A 17,325-nucleotide genomic window follows, 5' to 3' on the forward strand; every position below is an offset into this window, starting at 1 on the left:
ACAGAAGACTCCAGGGGAAGCTTATATCTGCCTTCTAGTACCTGAAGGGTATCTACAGAAAAGCTGGAGAGAGGGACTTTTCATAAGGGTGTCTAGCCATAGGACAAGGCAGGATGGTATTAACCTGAGGGAGACTAAGTTTAAACAGGATCTTAGGAAGTAAGGGTGGTGGGACTCTGGAATAGACTTCCCAGGAAGATTGTGGATGTCTCCTCCCTGAGGATGTTCAAGGCTGGGTTGAATGAGACCTTGAGCAGCTGAGTCTAGTTGAGAAGTATCCCTGCCCATGGTGAGAAGATTAGAGCCTACTCTGATCTCCAAGGTCCCTTCCAAAGTAAGCCACTCTGTGATTCTTTCTGTGAAGTATTAACTTTATCTCTGCTTCCTTCCCATATTCTGATTTGGACAGAAACTCTTTTTAAAGGTGGTTTAGAATTACATGCCAGTAAGGGAGAAAGTTAAGAGTCAGAAAGTTCTGGAAAAACAAAGAATGTTTCCAATGTGTGTGCATATGTCGGCAGTGGTTCTAGCTTTTTCCCAAGGATATTTCATAATCATCTGTCTGTCCACAACAAATACATCCACTGGAGTGTCCAGAGCCTCAGGATACGTCTGCTGTGAAGACACTATAATTACTTGCAGCCCCTGTTAGGTTTCATGATGCTTTAAGCAGGCTTTTGATTAAGCCTACCCAACCAAGTTAGCTACTTGCGAACTCATTTGGAGATGAGGATGCTGTAGTCTAATTTGAACTATGTAAAAATCTGAACCTGAGTGAAAAATACCTCATTGAATGGTGTGTCTGAGGATATGCAGTGTCTACATCAGGAGTGCATTCATTGCGTTCTGCCTTAATGCATGAGTAGATATTGGTCAATGGTTGTTGTTGTTTCACCTTCTGTGGTTTTAGATAGTGGGAGGTGAAGTTCACAGTGGTGAATTGGAGAGAGGGTAAGATTTTTTTTCAACTGATAAGCCAACAGCAACAAGTGCCCAAGTGGCAAATTTCCTTTCTTATTCAACCCAATCACTTTGCATATGCCCTTAATCAAGAGCATTTTCTGCATGCTTTTAGCCTTGGTATTTCTTCTCCATGGGAGTGAGTTGAGCCTATTTCAAGTCTTTCTGACTGTCTGCAATCCATCTTAGTTTGGTCAGTGAATATACAGTCTAACAACTGTATACACAGCATTTCCTATTTTATTTAAAAGCCTTAAATGCATTTTCAATTCAATTATTCTTTTTTTTCCATGTTAGTGGGAAATCCTACTTGAACTTTTTGAGGAATTCACATGTTTTATAGACACTGTGTTGTAGGCTGAATTAGATACTCACTGTTTGAATATAAGAGCGTTCTCTTTTTATTCTGACTTCTTATAGAGCTCCATGTGATTGGGCCAGTAATTCATGAGCAGATATTGGCAGAACCTGTCCTTAATAGTTGGTTTCTTGACATTTTTTCCCTTGGAATGGCTCAATAATACTTATGACCTACCCAAACCCTAATCAGCTGCTTACTAAGAGTGACTATCATCTACCCTGATGTTGCCCAGTTGTCTAACTATTTTTAGAGTAATGGTGTTTGTGTAACTTAAAGTCTGTCCAATCTGTAAACAAGCTAGATGCATAGCTGTGGTCTGAAGAGCTTGCTTGGCCATTAAATGTAATGCCTGAATTCTGAGGCCTATGCACTTAAGTGGCTTAATTATTTGAATTTCTTCTTGTCTGGCAAAAGCTGGTGTGGATGCATTTACACTTGCACAAACATTTTTGCTTGGAGGCCTGTTTTGTTTACTGACATGTTGCACACAACAGTAGCTGAAAAAGCTGGAGGCTTCCTGTTAGAGCTGTGGACAAAGGCAGAGGAGGTGAAAACTAAGCCAAAGTGTGGAGTGAGGAATTTGAGGGTGGGAGCAATTAAAAAAAACAGAACACTTGAAGGCAGAAGTCTGGCAAAGTGAAGACTGTTGGGAAAAACTTCCAGCGTTTTCTGTTGTATAACTTTAAATATTCCCTCATTCTTGAGAAGAGGGTGGGGTAAGGAAGGGAAATCTGTTCAAATAATCTGTTCAAATTAAGTTTATCTTTTCTATTAAGGAAGAAGATACTTTCCATCACAGTTGATGAAGAGATAGACTGCTGTAAAATGACACTTTATATTTTGCAAGACACCAGTCATGAGTAGAAATACTTTCCCATTTCTGATACCACACTTTAAATACAAGTATTAGAGCCTTATGTTTTCAGCACACAGATTTCTATTGAAGAGCTTTGTTCTGACTTTACAAATAGTGAGGCTTTGGTGTCTCATTTCTTCATTAGTGGTAGTCAATGCTAGTTCTACTTCAAGTGTACTACCAGCTTACCAAAAAATAAGAGGGGAGAGGGAGGAAACAAGATACTTGTTTACTTCTGGTTCCCCCTCAGCCCCTCACTCCAGTGCTCTGTCTGGTCAACACCTGCACAAAAATGACATCGTTCTGGCCTCTGTTGCAGCAAGAACAATTTGCATGGGAGTCAGTTGGTCTTCAGTGTATCCATTTAAGGCTTTGTACAGGTGCTGTGATCAATTTAGGTCAGTCTAGACACTGCCTGGGGGTTGATTTAATATTTCTCAGTATTGGCAGTACTATAAATACATTACACTTTCTGTACCTATGTGCCTGAGTCTTTATCACAGTTACTTTGTGACTTTTATCTTGGTTTGGGCTTGGAAGATGAACTGCTATGGCTGTACCCAGTAGGTATTTCAAATGTTAAAGGCAGAGCTTTATCCAACTTGTCTTAGTATTAAGGCAGTGTAGTAATTTCTTTGCTCATGTAAAAAATGTGATTGTTAATCAACACAAGAAATTGTTGCACCTGAAAAGTAGATGACAAGGGGGAAAATTATATTCAACTTTCTCTAATGTAAACACAATAGCAGAGAGACATCACTTGGCATATGCAAGTACTGAACAGCCTAAGTTTTTGGTTCCAAGAAATAATAAATTGTTTGGAACGGTTTTTAATGTATTTGGCTCCTTATTGGTGGCAACAGCTTCAGAAAACATTCACAAATCCAAAGTCAACTGTTTTAATTACTCCCACAGATTGATGCACAAAGACCTTATGTAGTGATTTCATTCCTGCTCCTGAAAACAGTTTTCAGCTGCTATTTGGTTTTGGATGTTTCCACAAAATAGTTCTGATTAACCAGAAAGCTGAGGGTGAATGACTGGTGGAACCTGAACAGGTTTTCTTTCCTCAGCAGTCATTTGAGGTCAAGTGAAGACAAATTTGCACTGGCTTTGCAGGAAGCTTGGGAGAAAATTCTGTGTTGATTATCTCCTGTTAAGTCTGTCTGTGGTGTGCTGATTAAAAACAGAATCTGTCCTTTACTTAGAAATGATTTAGCAAGGCAAAAAAGCAGGCAGCTTCTCTAGCATATTTTTCTTAACGATTGGTCAGATGACAGTACCTAGGGTTGGGCTCAGAAAAAGAGCTGATATGCTAAGTGATTGGGTAAGGATATCTGGGCTTGTACTGGACAGTGCTCTTGTGCAGTACAAATTCTGCAATCTAGGGGGAGTGGCGGGGAAGATAGAACAAGAACCAGTGAATTCCAGTGGCAGAAACTAATCTGTGAGACTGAAACTGCTCATCAATTAGAGCACAGGGTTTTCCACTGTTCTGCCTTTTTACAGAGGTACAGTAATGCAGGTGAGTGGATCAATTCCATAGAGAGCTATATTGGAGAGATTTAAAGCTCTGTAATATGCAGGAAATCAGTTTGTCATCTAATTGCCTCTCTGATTTTTTTTTTTAATGAATTTGAGGTGGTCTGGTAGTTGAGTTAGTATTAGTAGGGTATCTGTTTTCCTGCAGATCACACGTAATTTTAATGTACTTTGAAATCCTGCAAAGCCAGTTCAAAGCATTTAAAAGAACTATTAGCTGCACATAACTCTGCTCATGCTAAATTTCCATGTGGATGTCATGTCTGAAGTGTGCTTCCTTGAAGGAAAGTGTGCAAGTCTGAAAGGAAGAATTCTGTTAAGAGAAAATGAGCTTCATATCCTTTAACAGCTGCAGTGTCACTGAATAGTCATCAAGGAAGGCGAGGATATCTAGGATCTGTTGGAAGAGATTGTTAGTCCTGTGTCTTGTCAATGAGTTTTTTTGCTTTGTGGATTTTTCCTTGCTTTTGTTGTTTGAAGCAGGCAAATAGAAAGGTTAGTTGTAGAAATACAAGATTTGTTGTTGTTGTTGTTGCTGAAGATGTCAGTGACAACAAGAAAGAGAAGCCCAAAGCAGATAAGGAGTGATAAAAATTGGTATTCTAAAATGCGTTTTCACTCATGGCTCAGCAGATACTGTTACAGATTGGTAGTCATCTTCTTGGCTTCTAAGCTTGGTTTCAGATCTTTTTCATACTTGTAACCAAATGGCTGTTGAAGTAGAATGTTTACAAATATGTGAAAATCAACCCCGAAGTGGTGCTCTGGTTCTGTGTTTTCACTGGTTGTCTCTTCAGAGGACTTGGAGGGCACATAGTCTGCTAGAATCTGCTTCTGGGAGTCTCTGCCTGCGACATCCACTTCAAACATCCCCACAGCTTAAACGCATTAGAATCACATGTCTTACTGTCAAATGAAAAAAAAAAAGAAAGAAAAAATGCCCTTAAGACCATTTTGGGGGTTTGGGGTTGTGTTGTTTTGTCTTTGCTTCGCTCCATTGTGAAAAGGCTGAAGCAGCAGATTTTTGGAGCTCCTAGATTCTCTGCGTGTGCCATGGTTTTGTGACCACAGCTTTTTTTCCCCCCCTTTTTTTTAAAAATGAAATATATCTGTTTCTCAGAATTCAAAATGCTGCATTTTTTTCCTTGACTTTCATGAAAATTGGCAGAGAATCCTGTGTTCCCTCAGCTTTTCTGTATCCCCAGCTGAATGTGCTCAGAACTTCTCAGCAGTAAAAATGAAAAGGGCTTTTTTTTTTTTTTGGATGTTTGTTGGAATGATTATCCAGGCATGGCTTAAACAGTTCCAATTTTCAGTTGAGTGCAACAGGTTTACAACCCAAAATTGTAGTATTTGGAATTTCTTCAGTAGTGAAATGAGACGGTGGGAAAGGCAAATATGTTGTGTTGCATTTATGCTTTTACTTGCCATTGAGAGTGTATTTACTTTTATATAACATAAATTGAAAGCATCTGTCTAGCATAATAAATTAGATTAATTCACTGGCCAGAAAATGAATGATTCTTTTTTTTTTTTGAGAACAGTTCATTTCATCACAGTAAGAAAGACTCTGCAATAGAGCAGAGTACTCAAGAAGTGGGGAAAGATAAATAGGCACCACCTGCAAAATAAGATCGTTGTTTCTAGTTCTTAGAAATGTTGGCTGATAGTTGGAGGTGTTTTGGTTTGAATTAAATCGATATGTTGACAGTCATTTCGCATCGTGGCACTTCATGCTTCTGGGCACCAGGTGGTGCTGCTAAACTGACTATGAAGTGTCCTTTTTTGCACTTAAATAATTGATACTTGGTTGAGTTCCAAAGTCAGTTCTGTACTTTCTGACCAAGTGTGTAGTCCACGATGCAGAGTTGTGCCTGGTGATTCAGCACAACTCCTATTATAGGACAGTGGTCTAAAATTGTACTGCAAACTGAACCGTGCTGTGGAAGCAGTATTTTGGATCTCACTGGGCAAAACTTGTTAGCAAATGGTGTTGCTCTTGGCTTAGTGCCAAATACTAATTTGTGTACTTGAGACTTTGGAGATTTGGTTATAAAAGTGTTTTATAAATTTGATTTAATAACTTCAATAAAAGAACTTCCAATGGAGGCAGGCACCTTTATTGCCAGGTTAAAACTGCTAGGGATAGTTGTACAGACCAATTAAACACAATGAACTGAAGAGTCTGAGAGTTTTTCTTTTACATTGTCTATGTTAACTTTTAGTAAGGCTATCAGTTGTCCTCTTGTTATATGTGAGAAGACATAGTGGTGTAGCTAAGTAATTGATTCATTGCCCTGCAGAGGGACCTAGACAGGCTGGATGGGTGTGCAGAGGTCAATGGGATGAGATTTAACAAGGCCAAGTGCAGGGTTCTGCACTTTGGCCACAACAACCCCAAGCAGCTCTACAGGCTGGGGACGGAGTGGCTGGAAAGCAGCCAGGAAGAAAGGGACCTGGGGGTACCAGTAGGCTGAAGATGAGCCATCAGTGTGCCCAGGTGGCCAAGAAAGCCAATGGTATCCTGGCCTAGATCAGGAACAGTGTGGCCAGTGGGACGAGGGGGGTTGTTCTTCCTCTGTACTCAGTGCTGATCAGGCCACACCTTGAGTACTGTGTCCAATTCTGGGCCCCTCAATTCAAGAGAGATGTTGAGGTGCTGGAACATGTCCGGAGAAGGGCGACAAAGCTGGTGAGGGGCCTGGAACACAAACCCTATGAGGAGAGGCTGAGGGAGCTGGGGGTGTTTAGCCTGGAGAAGAGGAGGCTCAGGGCTGCCCTCATTGCTGTCTACAACTACCTGAAGGGAGGTTGTAGCCAGGTGGGGGTTGGTCTCTTCTGCCAGGCAACCAGCAACAGAACAAGGGGACACAGTTTCAAGTTGTGACAGGGTAGGTCTAGGCTGGATGTTAGGAGGAAGTTGTTGGCAGAGAGAGTGATTGGTGTTGGAATGGGCTGCCCAGGGAGGTGGTGGAGTTTACTGTCCCTGGAGGTGTTCAGGAAAAGCCTGTCTGAGGCACTTAGTGCCATGGTCTAGTTGACTGGCTAGGGCTGGGTGCTAGGTTGGACTGGATAATCTTGGAGGTCTCTTCCAACCTGGTTGATTCTATGATAATGCTGTGATACACATTTGAGATGGATTTCTCTTTGTTTTAGATTGGTTATCATGTTTAATAAACTCATCTCATAATTCTCGGAGTGGGGTTGAAGGGATGGAATAACAAATTAGGTTTTTATGTGAATGCCAAAGGTTGGTGATACAGTTGAACTGTAAGAAATTGATTCAATTATATGTAAACAGTGAGGAAATGTTTAATAGCTGTTTTACTCTATTTTTCTTACAAGTGTTTACTTCTTTGTAGATCCCCATATTAAAGTCTCTGGAAAAAAGGAAAATGTTAAAGAAGCGAAAGAGAAAATCATGTCTGTCTTGGACTCAAAAGTAAGAGATTATTTAGAATGCCACCTTAATATTTTGTGGTGAAATGGATCTCTTTAGGTGGGCTCATTCAAACTGAAGGCACTGGTTAATATTTCGACTTAGTCTCCAGTACATTCCTTCTGGATGTTGATATTTGGACATATTTAAACATGCTACATGAGAATTCTTGCTTTAGGAAACATTTCCAGAATTAAACTACATAGAAATAGTATTTCCAGCCATGTGGCTTGAAAAACACATAGCTTGTTTGTTGGATTGGGGATTTTGTTTAACATCTGACAAAACAGCTTCCCTGTAAACAGGGACACTGAGCAGCTACTTCAGTGAAACTAAAATTTTGTTTGTCTGGAGTTCAATATTAGGAACATTTATGCAGTTCTATTTTGAACTGTTGTTGCCTTCTTACACTCAGAAACACAAAGATTGTTGTGAGGTTTTGCTGAGGGAGCTAAGGTTATTCAGCCTGGAGAGAAGACACTAGGGGAACCTTAGAGCTGCCTTCCAGTACCTGAAGGGGTCCTACAGCAGGCTGGACAGAGACTTTCTAGATGGATGTCTAGCAGAAGGACAAGGGGATGGTTTGAAGCTGAGAGAGTGTAGGTTTAGGCTGGATCTTAGGAAGAAGTTCTTTGTTACAAGGGTGATAAGACTCTGGAACAGATTGTCCAGGGAGGTTGTGAATGCCTTCTCCCTGGGGGTGTTGAAGGCCAAGTTGGATGAGGCCTTGAGCAGCCAAATCTAGTTGAGAGGCATCCTTGCCCATGGTGAGGAGGTTGGAGCACATCATCTCTGAGATCCCTTGTAACTTAAGACATTCTATGACTAAAATTTCTGGAAGATATGGTCTTTAGACAGGAGTCTCACGTGCTATCCCATAGCCATTCTTTTGGGGCACTAGGCATGGCTTCTGCACAGTTCTACACCAGCCTGCCAAAACGAACGCTCCTGTGGCAAACTCCGTTTTTAGAACAACGTTGAATGTTACTGGAGACTGTTGACAATATGGTTTTTAAGAGCAGCTGTAGCTGTTGTTTGTATATCTTAAAAATGGATGTACCAGAAAAAATTTCTAGGCTCATTGGAGAAAGGAGCCTGTGATTTTTAAGTCACATGGCTTTGACAGGCCACAGTCTTCATCACATGATTCCTTCAGGTCAGGCAGGGAGGTATGACTGCAAATAAAAAAGGAAGGGGAAAAAGCCAAGACCACACAATTGAAATAAATTAGAATGGATTGCAGAAGGACATTTAAGTCAGACTTGATAAAGGCTAGGGCACATTTTCAAAACCTTAGACACTTCATGAAGATGTATCTTCATAAAATTTTATTTCCATGTAATTTCCTCATTGGAAAGAAAGGATAAATAGTTTATCATCTGCCTGTGGTCTGTATTAAAAACATTTTATTTGAGTAGAAGCTAATTCAGTTTAGCCACAGCAAAAACTGCTTTGGAAATGTAATTTTGAATGTCATTCTTGAACTCCGATTACTCTAAAATACTCAGGTTCTGCTGCGAACAAATCTAACCGTATGTGCTTGACTTCCAGAGCAATCGTGTAACCTTGAAGATGGATGTTTCACATACAGAACATTCTCATGTGATAGGTAAAGGTGGCAATAATATTAAAAAAGTGATGGAGCAAACAGGATGCCATATCCATTTTCCAGACTCGAATAGGAATAATCAAGCAGAGAAAAGCAACCAAGTATGTATTGTTTAATGCTGAATTCATTTATACTGTAATTCCTCAGAGTGTAACATTGCTGAAGCTCTTTCGTCACTTGGGTTTTCTGGGGACAGTGAGTTCATGCTCAGGGAAATAGGATTTTGTGTTTACGCTGTGTGGAAAGCATGGGACTTCTTAAGTGAGCGAGTCTTCAGAAACAGATGGAAACAATTTGTGATGTCTGATGAATCACTTCAGCAGTTTGAAAGTATAAAATTATTTTGAGCATACAGAAGTCAACAACTTAGTGTGAGTAGTGGAGAAGCAGTATAAAAAGCACTGCTTCTGCATAGTTTTTTTTTCCTATTCAGCACCTGATTTCATTTAGTAAGGTCCTGCATCTAAGTCAGGCCAGTCCCAATCACAAATCCAGGCTGGTTGCAGAGTAGGTCAACAGTAGCTCTGAAGAAAGAGTCATGGGTGTATTGATTGAGAGGCTCACCATAAGCTGGCAGTGTGCTCTTGCAACCCAGGTGGCAAATCATATCCTGGGCTGCACCAAAAGGAGTGTGGCCAGCAGGCCAAGAGATGTGATTCTGCCCCTTTGCTCTGCTCTTGCAAGAGCTCTGTCTCCAGATTTGGTGTCCATATCATAAAAAGGACACAGAGCTGTTGGAGCGAGTCCAGAAAAAGGCAAAGATCGTCTTGAGGGCTGGAACATCTCTGCTGTGAGGGTAGGCTCAGAGAGCTGGAGGTTGTTCAATTAAGAGAAGACTCAAGTGGGATCTTAGAGCTGCCTTTCAGTGCCTGAGGGGATACTGCAGGAAGGCTGGAGAGGGACTTTTCATAAGAGTGTCTAGCAATAGGACAAGGGGGAATGGTTTGAAGCTGAGGGAGAAGAAGTTTAGACTAGGTCTTAGAAGCTCTTCGGTATGAGGGTGGTGGACCTTTGGAATAGGTTGCCCAGGGAGGTTGTGGATGCCTTCTCCCTGGGAGTGTTGAAGGCTGACTTGGATGAGGCTTGAGCAGCTGAGTCTAGTTGAGATGCACCCATGCCTGTGGTGGGGAGGTTCGAATATATGATGTCTAAGGTCCCTTCCAACCTAAGCCATACAATGATTCACTTCTTGCTTTTAGTTTGTAGTGTGGCTTAGTTGAAAGCTAAACTTGATGGATAGCTAGCAAAATAAACTTCCTTAAAATAAGTAATTGAATCTCACTTCTGGAGCTTTTGTCATGTTAGTATTACCAGAATATTGGTTCACTTGAGTTGTTGTATTAAGAATTTCTTCTCATGCATCCTAGTGGCTGCTAAAGCAAAATACAGTTGAAGAAAACCTACTATGGTTGAATATTCATGCTGAGCAGGTGAATGCAGTAGTAATTTCCTTATTTGATCCCAAGAATGGTATTGTTTGTCTTTTTCTAGTTGCTTAAAACTATATGGTCTATGACCCATAACTGTTACACTGATTGTAGTTTTCAGCTGCTTTTAGAGAATAATTAGGTTGTCATCAGGTCTGAAAGTGAAATAAACAGTTGCTGTTTGGGGTTTTGCTTAATTTTAAAATGAGAACTCAGGTTTCTGAATAACTTTTCCACTGCATCATTGAATATGTGATGCTATGTTTTCTATATTCTTGCTCTTGCAGGTGTCTATTGCCGGCCAGCCAGCTGGAGTGGAGTCTGCAAGAGTCAGAATTCGGGTAATAGACTATTTTGTTGTAGTGTTCCCTTTAAACCTGAAAGGGAAAAACTAACAAAGTTTTGACAACTTTAGGGTTGTCTGTCTCTGTCTTCTGATGGTAGAAATATAGAAACAAATGTGAGTATTTGTGTGAGTAAACTAGAAATGATATTATAAAGGCAGTGATTCCCATCCTGGCCAAAGCTGGGCCTTGAAAAGAAAGTCTACAGTATAAGCAAGGTGTATTTTTAAACACAGTATGGAACAGTTTGCACCTTAATGTAGTCTTCACAGATGGCCTGTAGTAGCTTGGGCATTTGTGTCAATCTGTGGCCCGGGAAAGTCAATTTTTGCCTTTTGAACCATTGTTTGTTTAATTTGGGTAAATCAGTTGGTAGAATTCAGCGCCATTCATCACTCATAGCACTTTCCTACCTTCTAGATTTGACTTCTGTGTTAATTTGTGTAAAGCATTGGGTAGAATTCAGTGCCATTCATCACTCATAGCACTTTCCTGCCTTGTAGATTTGACTTGTTGTATGTATTCTGGCATAATGTAATGCATTCTGGAAACTTTATGCATCATTATTGTAGTCAGGTATGCCACTGTCACAGCCTTGGTCTTGGCTGTCATGAGGGAAGCTGATATTTATGTAGCTTTGTAACTGATTTCAGAGCTCAAATTAATTCATGTCAGAGAAGAGACTTCTCCAGGAAGTTTTACAAACGCTGAGCTATTTGTGTGGCCATTTGAGCTAGATTTCTAGCCCAGACATTAAAAAAAAAATCAGAACAAAGAAACTTAGACATGGAAGCTCCAAGTGGAGCAGTGAACATTCTAGGGATGGGCCATATAATGGCAACAATGGATAAGTGAATATGATTTCATTAGAGCATCAAGAGCTTTGTCTGGAAGCACAGTTTGTGCCTTGCCCTTGCTGCTTCTGCTGTGCCCACTGCTATCTGCCCTGCCACTGTTAGGCTGCTGCTGCTTTGCTGCCGCTTGACCCCTTCCCCATCTTCCTTAAGGTTATTATATTTCTGTAGTAGTTTATTCTCTTTCCACTGCTATATTTAGTTTTAACTTATAAGAAATACAAATTTCTTTTTTCCTGACTTCCCAAAAAATCCATGCTTTAGTGAGTTTACTGGCAGAGAGATCCAGCCTAACCCAGGGCAGCATGGAAGCAGTTAATGCACATTAGTATGGAGAAGAGCCTGGCTTAATTGTTGCTACTTAGTTGCAAAAGATCCTGCTATTTGGAGGGGGGGAACCCCCCGAACCACCAGAGGCTAGGCAAAACAAATATCTCCTGTGAAAAATCAATGCCTTTTCCAACTCAGGGTAATATTTTTGTCAATGAATCCTGGGCAGAGGATTTATGTTAATTTAATCATCACTGCCTAGTAATAAAAACTGTATTTTCAGTGATTGTGGCTTTGGTTTTCAATATTTACTTTGCCATGTTGTTGTAGGAGCTGCTTCCATTGGTACTTGTGTTTGAATTGCCTATTGCCGGAATTCTCCAACCGATCCCAGATCCTAATTCTCCCACAATTCAGCACATTTGTGAGACCTACAACATTTTGGTTTCCTTTAAACAACGCTCTCGAATGTATGGTGCCACAGTCATTGTCAGAGGGTCACAAAATAACACTAGTGCTGTGAAGGTAAGGTGTCCTCTTCAGCGGCCACAAACGTGTTCATAATGTAGATAACAGCTTTTAACTCATGTTGCATCCTGCCTCTTCAGTAGGTGGTGTTGTAGAATCACTTTTTGAATCCTAGGGATTTACTCTGTTCTGATGAGCCCTCACATGGAGTGCTGCATCCAGCTTTCAAGCCCTCAGCACAGGAAGGACATGGACCTCATGGAGCGGGTGCAGAGAGGGGCACTAAAATGATCGGGGCTTTGAACACCCCTCCTGTGACAACAGACTGAGGGAGTTGGGGGTGTTCAGCCTGGAGAACAGAAGGCTGCAAGGAGACCTAAGTGACCTTCCAGTGCCTGAAGGGGGCCTAGGAGAAGGCTGCAGAGAGACTGTTTCCAAAGGCCTGGAGTGATAGAGTTGAGAAGCCATGTTCTGAAATTAGAAAAGGGGATTTAGATTGAGTGTTAGGAAGAAGCTCTTTACCTTGAGCGTGGTGGAACACTGGAATAGGTTACTCAGGGAGGTAATTGAGAATAGGTTACTCAGGGAGGTAATTGAGGCCCCCTCCTTGGAGATACTCAAGGTCAGGCTGGACATGGCTCTGAGCAACCTGATCTAGCAGAGGATGTTCCTGCTTGCTACAGGGGTGGGGGTTGGACTAGCTGACCTTGGGAGGTCACTTCCAACTCAATTTGTTCTGTCATTCTTTGATTTATTTTTGCTGGTTTGTTTTTTTCCAAACTGGTTTAGGTGAGGTATAGATCATTTGATCTATTGGAACTCTGTGAGCATTGCAGTCCTATCCACTATAAACCATTCTATTCTTTCTGCATTTTTAAGTTTAGGATTTAACAGTATTCACCTGAAAATTGTCATCTGTTGGGGCTTTTTTAATCCCTTGCACACTCAGTTGGCTTTCCAGCAATTCTGAGGTATTATGCTAATTGTACCTATTATTAAGTCAAAACATAGCTCATACCTTTCACTTCTACCCTCCAAAAAACCCTACAAACTTCTCCTCCGATGACTTCTTCATGGTTTGATTTTTCCCAGTGTGCACCTAAATACATAACCTTGAAAGCTCCCCTGACAGTCAATGAAACTGGTCTTGCAAAACCAGTGCTGAGAGATATGAAGTTGACAGTCAAGTAAAGGAGCTGCCTTGAGCCTATTTATCTTCATAAAATAAAAAAGCTTGCTTATTAAGCACTGGCAGTGTGACAGATTGTGGTCTCAGATGGGTGTATCTCATGCTGAGGAGAATATCTTGGGCTAAAACTGGAAGACAAACTTTGCAGGTACACCTACCCAGATAAATCTCCTATTGACTTGATTACAAAAGACACCCTGTTCCTAAGAGTGTCTAGTGACAGGACAAGGGGGAATCATTTTAAGCTGAGGGAGAGTAGGTTTAGACTGGATCTTAGGAAGAAATTCTTCTTGGTGAGAATAGTGAGACTCAGGAATAGGCTGCTCAGGGAGATTGTGGGTGCCTTCTCCTGTGGGGTATTCAAGGCTAGTTTGGATGAGCCCTTGAGCAGCCAAGCCTAGTTAAGAGGTGTCCCTGCCCAAAGCAAGGAGGTTGGAGTAGATAATCTCTAAGGCATTCTGTGAGCACAGAAAAGGTCACTTGGGACCAAGCCATTTGCCATTGTCTCACTGCTTTTTACAATGGTGGTGAAACGCTGCATTTGGTCATAAAATTGGACTCGTTGTTGGAGTTCAGTCTGTTAACTTCAACAAACCAATCAGCTTGTGGAACAAATGTATTTTTAGTGTGGGATGCGTGACATGGAACAGTCTGAAACACTGTCTCGTACTTCTGTGAGCGCTGCTTCACCAGTTCTTTGCATTTCTCTCTCTCAGGAAGGAACAGCCATGCTTCTGGAACACCTAGCTGGGAGCCTGGCCTCTGCAATCCCTGTGAGCGCACAACTAGACATTGCAGCGCAGCATCATCTCTTTATGATGGGTCGAAATGGCAGTAACGTCAAACATATCATGCAGAGGACTGGTGCTCAGATCCACTTTCCTGACCCTAACAGTCCACAGAAGAAATCCACTGTCTACCTCCAGGGCACAATTGAGTCTGTGTGTCTTGCCAGGCAATATCTTATGGTAAGTGCTGGCTGGATGAGGCCTTGAGCAGCCAAGTCTAGTGACAAAATGTCCATGCCCACAGCAGAGAGGTTGGAGTAGATGATCTCTAAGGTCCCTTCCACCCTAGGCCATTCTATGATACTTTTTGGTAAAGCTTCCTTGGAAAAAAAAATGCCAGATGATGGAAAATGAGGTCATTCTGAATATATATATATATGAATAAAGTGGCAGTTAGCTTTAGAGAGAAAGGATCACTGTTCACATTACAAAAAAGCTGATTCAGTTGTGAGATCTCTCATTTTGCCAGAGTCTTGTGAAAGTTTGTGTTTATCCAAAATACTTGTAATCTCTGGTATAATGTTTTGGAAAACGAGGTGGGTAATATCACTGCAATGTTTTGGAGGTATCTGTTGTTGAGTAGTTTGTTTCATTTTGCCAACCTACCTTTTCCATGCTGGGGAGGTTTCTTTTGGCAGGAAGTGGCAGGAATTTCTTGGTTCCTATGTAGTCCAATTTTCAAGGAAACTGGGAAGCTATAGGAAAATACTACTCTTTAGTCTTCTAGCACTGTAGCCTCAGTACTGTGAGGTCTTCTTGTAATGAGTTATGGTGCTAAGTATTTTCTTTTTCATTACAGATATTTGTCATATTGCTAATGTATAGGGTTAACACTCCTGGGGGAGTAACCCTGAACCTGACCCTAGGAGTCTTGGCCCCTCCCCAGGGGTGGGCCACACTCCAGGTGATGGTTAGCCCACTCCCCCCACTTCCTGTGGTATAAAAGACAGGAGCTTTCCTGCTTCTGGGTCTTTTTCTCTCTCTCTCTCACTTCGCTCCCCTTCTTAGGTGCATTGGTTGGGATTCAAACCTGAGTCTCCTGCATGGCAGGTGAGAATTCTACCACTGAGGCAAAGTTCCTGCTCCTGCTGTGCAGAGGTCCATGAGTTTGATTCCCTGTGGTTACCTTGTCATTGTTTTTTTTTATACCACAGGAAGTGGGGGGAGTGGGCTAACCATCACCTGGAGTGTGGCCCACCCCTGGGGAGGGGCCAAGACCCCTAGGGTCAGGTTCAGGGTTACTCCCCCAGGAGTATTAACCCTATACACTCTTTAAACCTCGCAGGAGTCTTTAACTTTCATAGAATCAGTCGGGTTGGAAGAGACCTCCAAGATTATCCAGTCCAACCTAGCACCCAGCCCTAGCCAGTCAACTAGACCATGGCACGAAGTGCCTCAGCCAGTCTTTTCTTGAACACCTCCAGGGACACTGACTCCACCACCTCCCTGGGCAGCCCATTCCAATGGCAAAACATCTCACTAACTACCAATTATCTATCAATAGCAGACACAAGGCCTAGGACAGGCATTGTTGTAGTACTAATGTTTGTACATAGGTTTATGTGTATGGACACTTATAAATAAGTGGGAGGATTGAATCGAAGTCTAATTCAAAGCTGGTATCAGGATAAACTGTAGATTCATGGAATGGTTTAGACTGGAAGGCACCTGAAAGATTATCTAGTTCCAGCACCCCTTCATCATGAGTGGACACCTTCAACTAGGTCAGATCACTCAGAGCCTCATCCAGCCTGGCCTTGAACACCTTTGGGGAGGGGACATTCATGACCTCCCTACCATAATACCATTAAGTTCCAGAAATGCATGTCTCTTAAATGGCACTGTATCTTGGTGTATAGTGGAAAGCAAAAGCACATTGCCTTTCTGTTTATGCATTTGTATTCGTGACTTTTAGATTCTAGGATGTTACAGTCTCAAAATACTAGGAGATAACTTTATTGAGGATAGTTCCTTGGTAAGACTCAAGTTGTATGTTTCTGGATATTTATCAAGTGGAAGCAAATGCATTGAGCCATCATGTGGCTTACACCTTCATTCTAGAAACTTAGAATTGTGTGAGGGCCATTCCTTTTAAGTTTTGCAGTTGGATTTAATTCCAAACACATCAGTACAACTTAGTGGATGTGAGTGGCATACTATATTACCCTGTAAGAGCTGTACTGACTGGAAGCCTTGGTGTGTTTCAACTCTTGCACTACATGTCCTGAAACTATTGCTTCCAGTACATAAAACAAGTGTTAGAAGTTCTACATCTTCTCCTCAGCCCAGACTCCGTGGTTTCAGGTGTGTTTTGATTGTCACTAAAACATACTGAGACTTTTTTGGTAGGTTTGCATATAACAATGAGGAGTGCACAATTCTGAGTTCAAGAAGACATTGAGAACTTGTCTTTTATTCACTTGCTGTCAAACACCTTTTTTTGGTCTGTTCTTCTTAACTTCATCATGTAGGTATTCTAAAGATACAATAATGAAGACTTGTGTAAAAACCAATTTAATATGCTTACAAAACCTGATTTTTCTGTTTTCCTTGTTAGCTTTTGGTGAGACTTCCCAATACTGCTTCCTGTAACTTTTTTTGGTAAAGCACTTGAAAAAGGCAAGGATGGATTGGATGAGCCCCTCTCAGTGGCTCTGTTACTGTAAAATTATTGAGTAATGATTTCAGTATTTTTCAGTAGATTTTATTCATAACAGTTCTTCCCAAACAACTTTGTTTTGTGAGAGTTAAATTGGATTTTTCAATCTTCTGGAAGTGAATATATATAAGATGAAGTGAATCCATATAAGATGCCTTGCTTTAAGTTAGTTTAATGTGGGATTGTAAGTACTGTATAGCTGTAGATGGTACTGTTGAGAAGTGCTATTTAAACATAAAATGAAATGAACTAGTGTTCTGAAGAATAAATACACCAATTTGCTTTTCATTCTGAAGCAAATGTATCTTACTGTGTTGGCTTTTTTTCCTGGTGAATTTAAATTCATTAAAAAATAGGATTTGTTTTCACTGACTTTTCCCTCTTATAACACAACAAAAGTAAAGGCTACAATCTAATAATTTCTAGCTATTCTGTGACCACTGAGGTTTCTCTCATTTCTTGGGTTTGGGCCTTTTTCAGGGCCACTTCTTAAATTCAGTTTTAGCATTTCAAGTATTACAGTGACAACATCCATCTAACTAGATAATATCTATGTGAT

The 17,325-nt window shown here is 41.1% G+C and overlaps 1 protein-coding gene across 2 annotated transcripts in view; it reads left to right on the forward strand.

Moving 5' to 3' along the window:
* The window catches only part of BICC1 (BicC family RNA binding protein 1), a 128,057-nt gene that overhangs the window by 84,885 nt on the left and 25,847 nt on the right, over positions 1 to 17,325 (forward strand). For both annotated transcript variants that reach the window (XM_064145140.1, XM_064145141.1), the window contains exons 4-8: positions 7,082 to 7,161; positions 8,710 to 8,868; positions 10,482 to 10,535; positions 11,993 to 12,187; positions 14,036 to 14,287. In XM_064145140.1, the coding sequence (XP_064001210.1) occupies positions 7,082 to 7,161; positions 8,710 to 8,868; positions 10,482 to 10,535; positions 11,993 to 12,187; positions 14,036 to 14,287 (740 nt within the window). The remainder of the gene's footprint in view (positions 1 to 7,081; positions 7,162 to 8,709; positions 8,869 to 10,481; positions 10,536 to 11,992; positions 12,188 to 14,035; positions 14,288 to 17,325) is intronic.

The sequence above is a fragment of the Pogoniulus pusillus genome, chromosome 6, assembly GCF_015220805.1.
Source record: "Pogoniulus pusillus isolate bPogPus1 chromosome 6, bPogPus1.pri, whole genome shotgun sequence".
Taxonomy (NCBI): Eukaryota; Metazoa; Chordata; class Aves; order Piciformes; family Lybiidae; genus Pogoniulus; species Pogoniulus pusillus.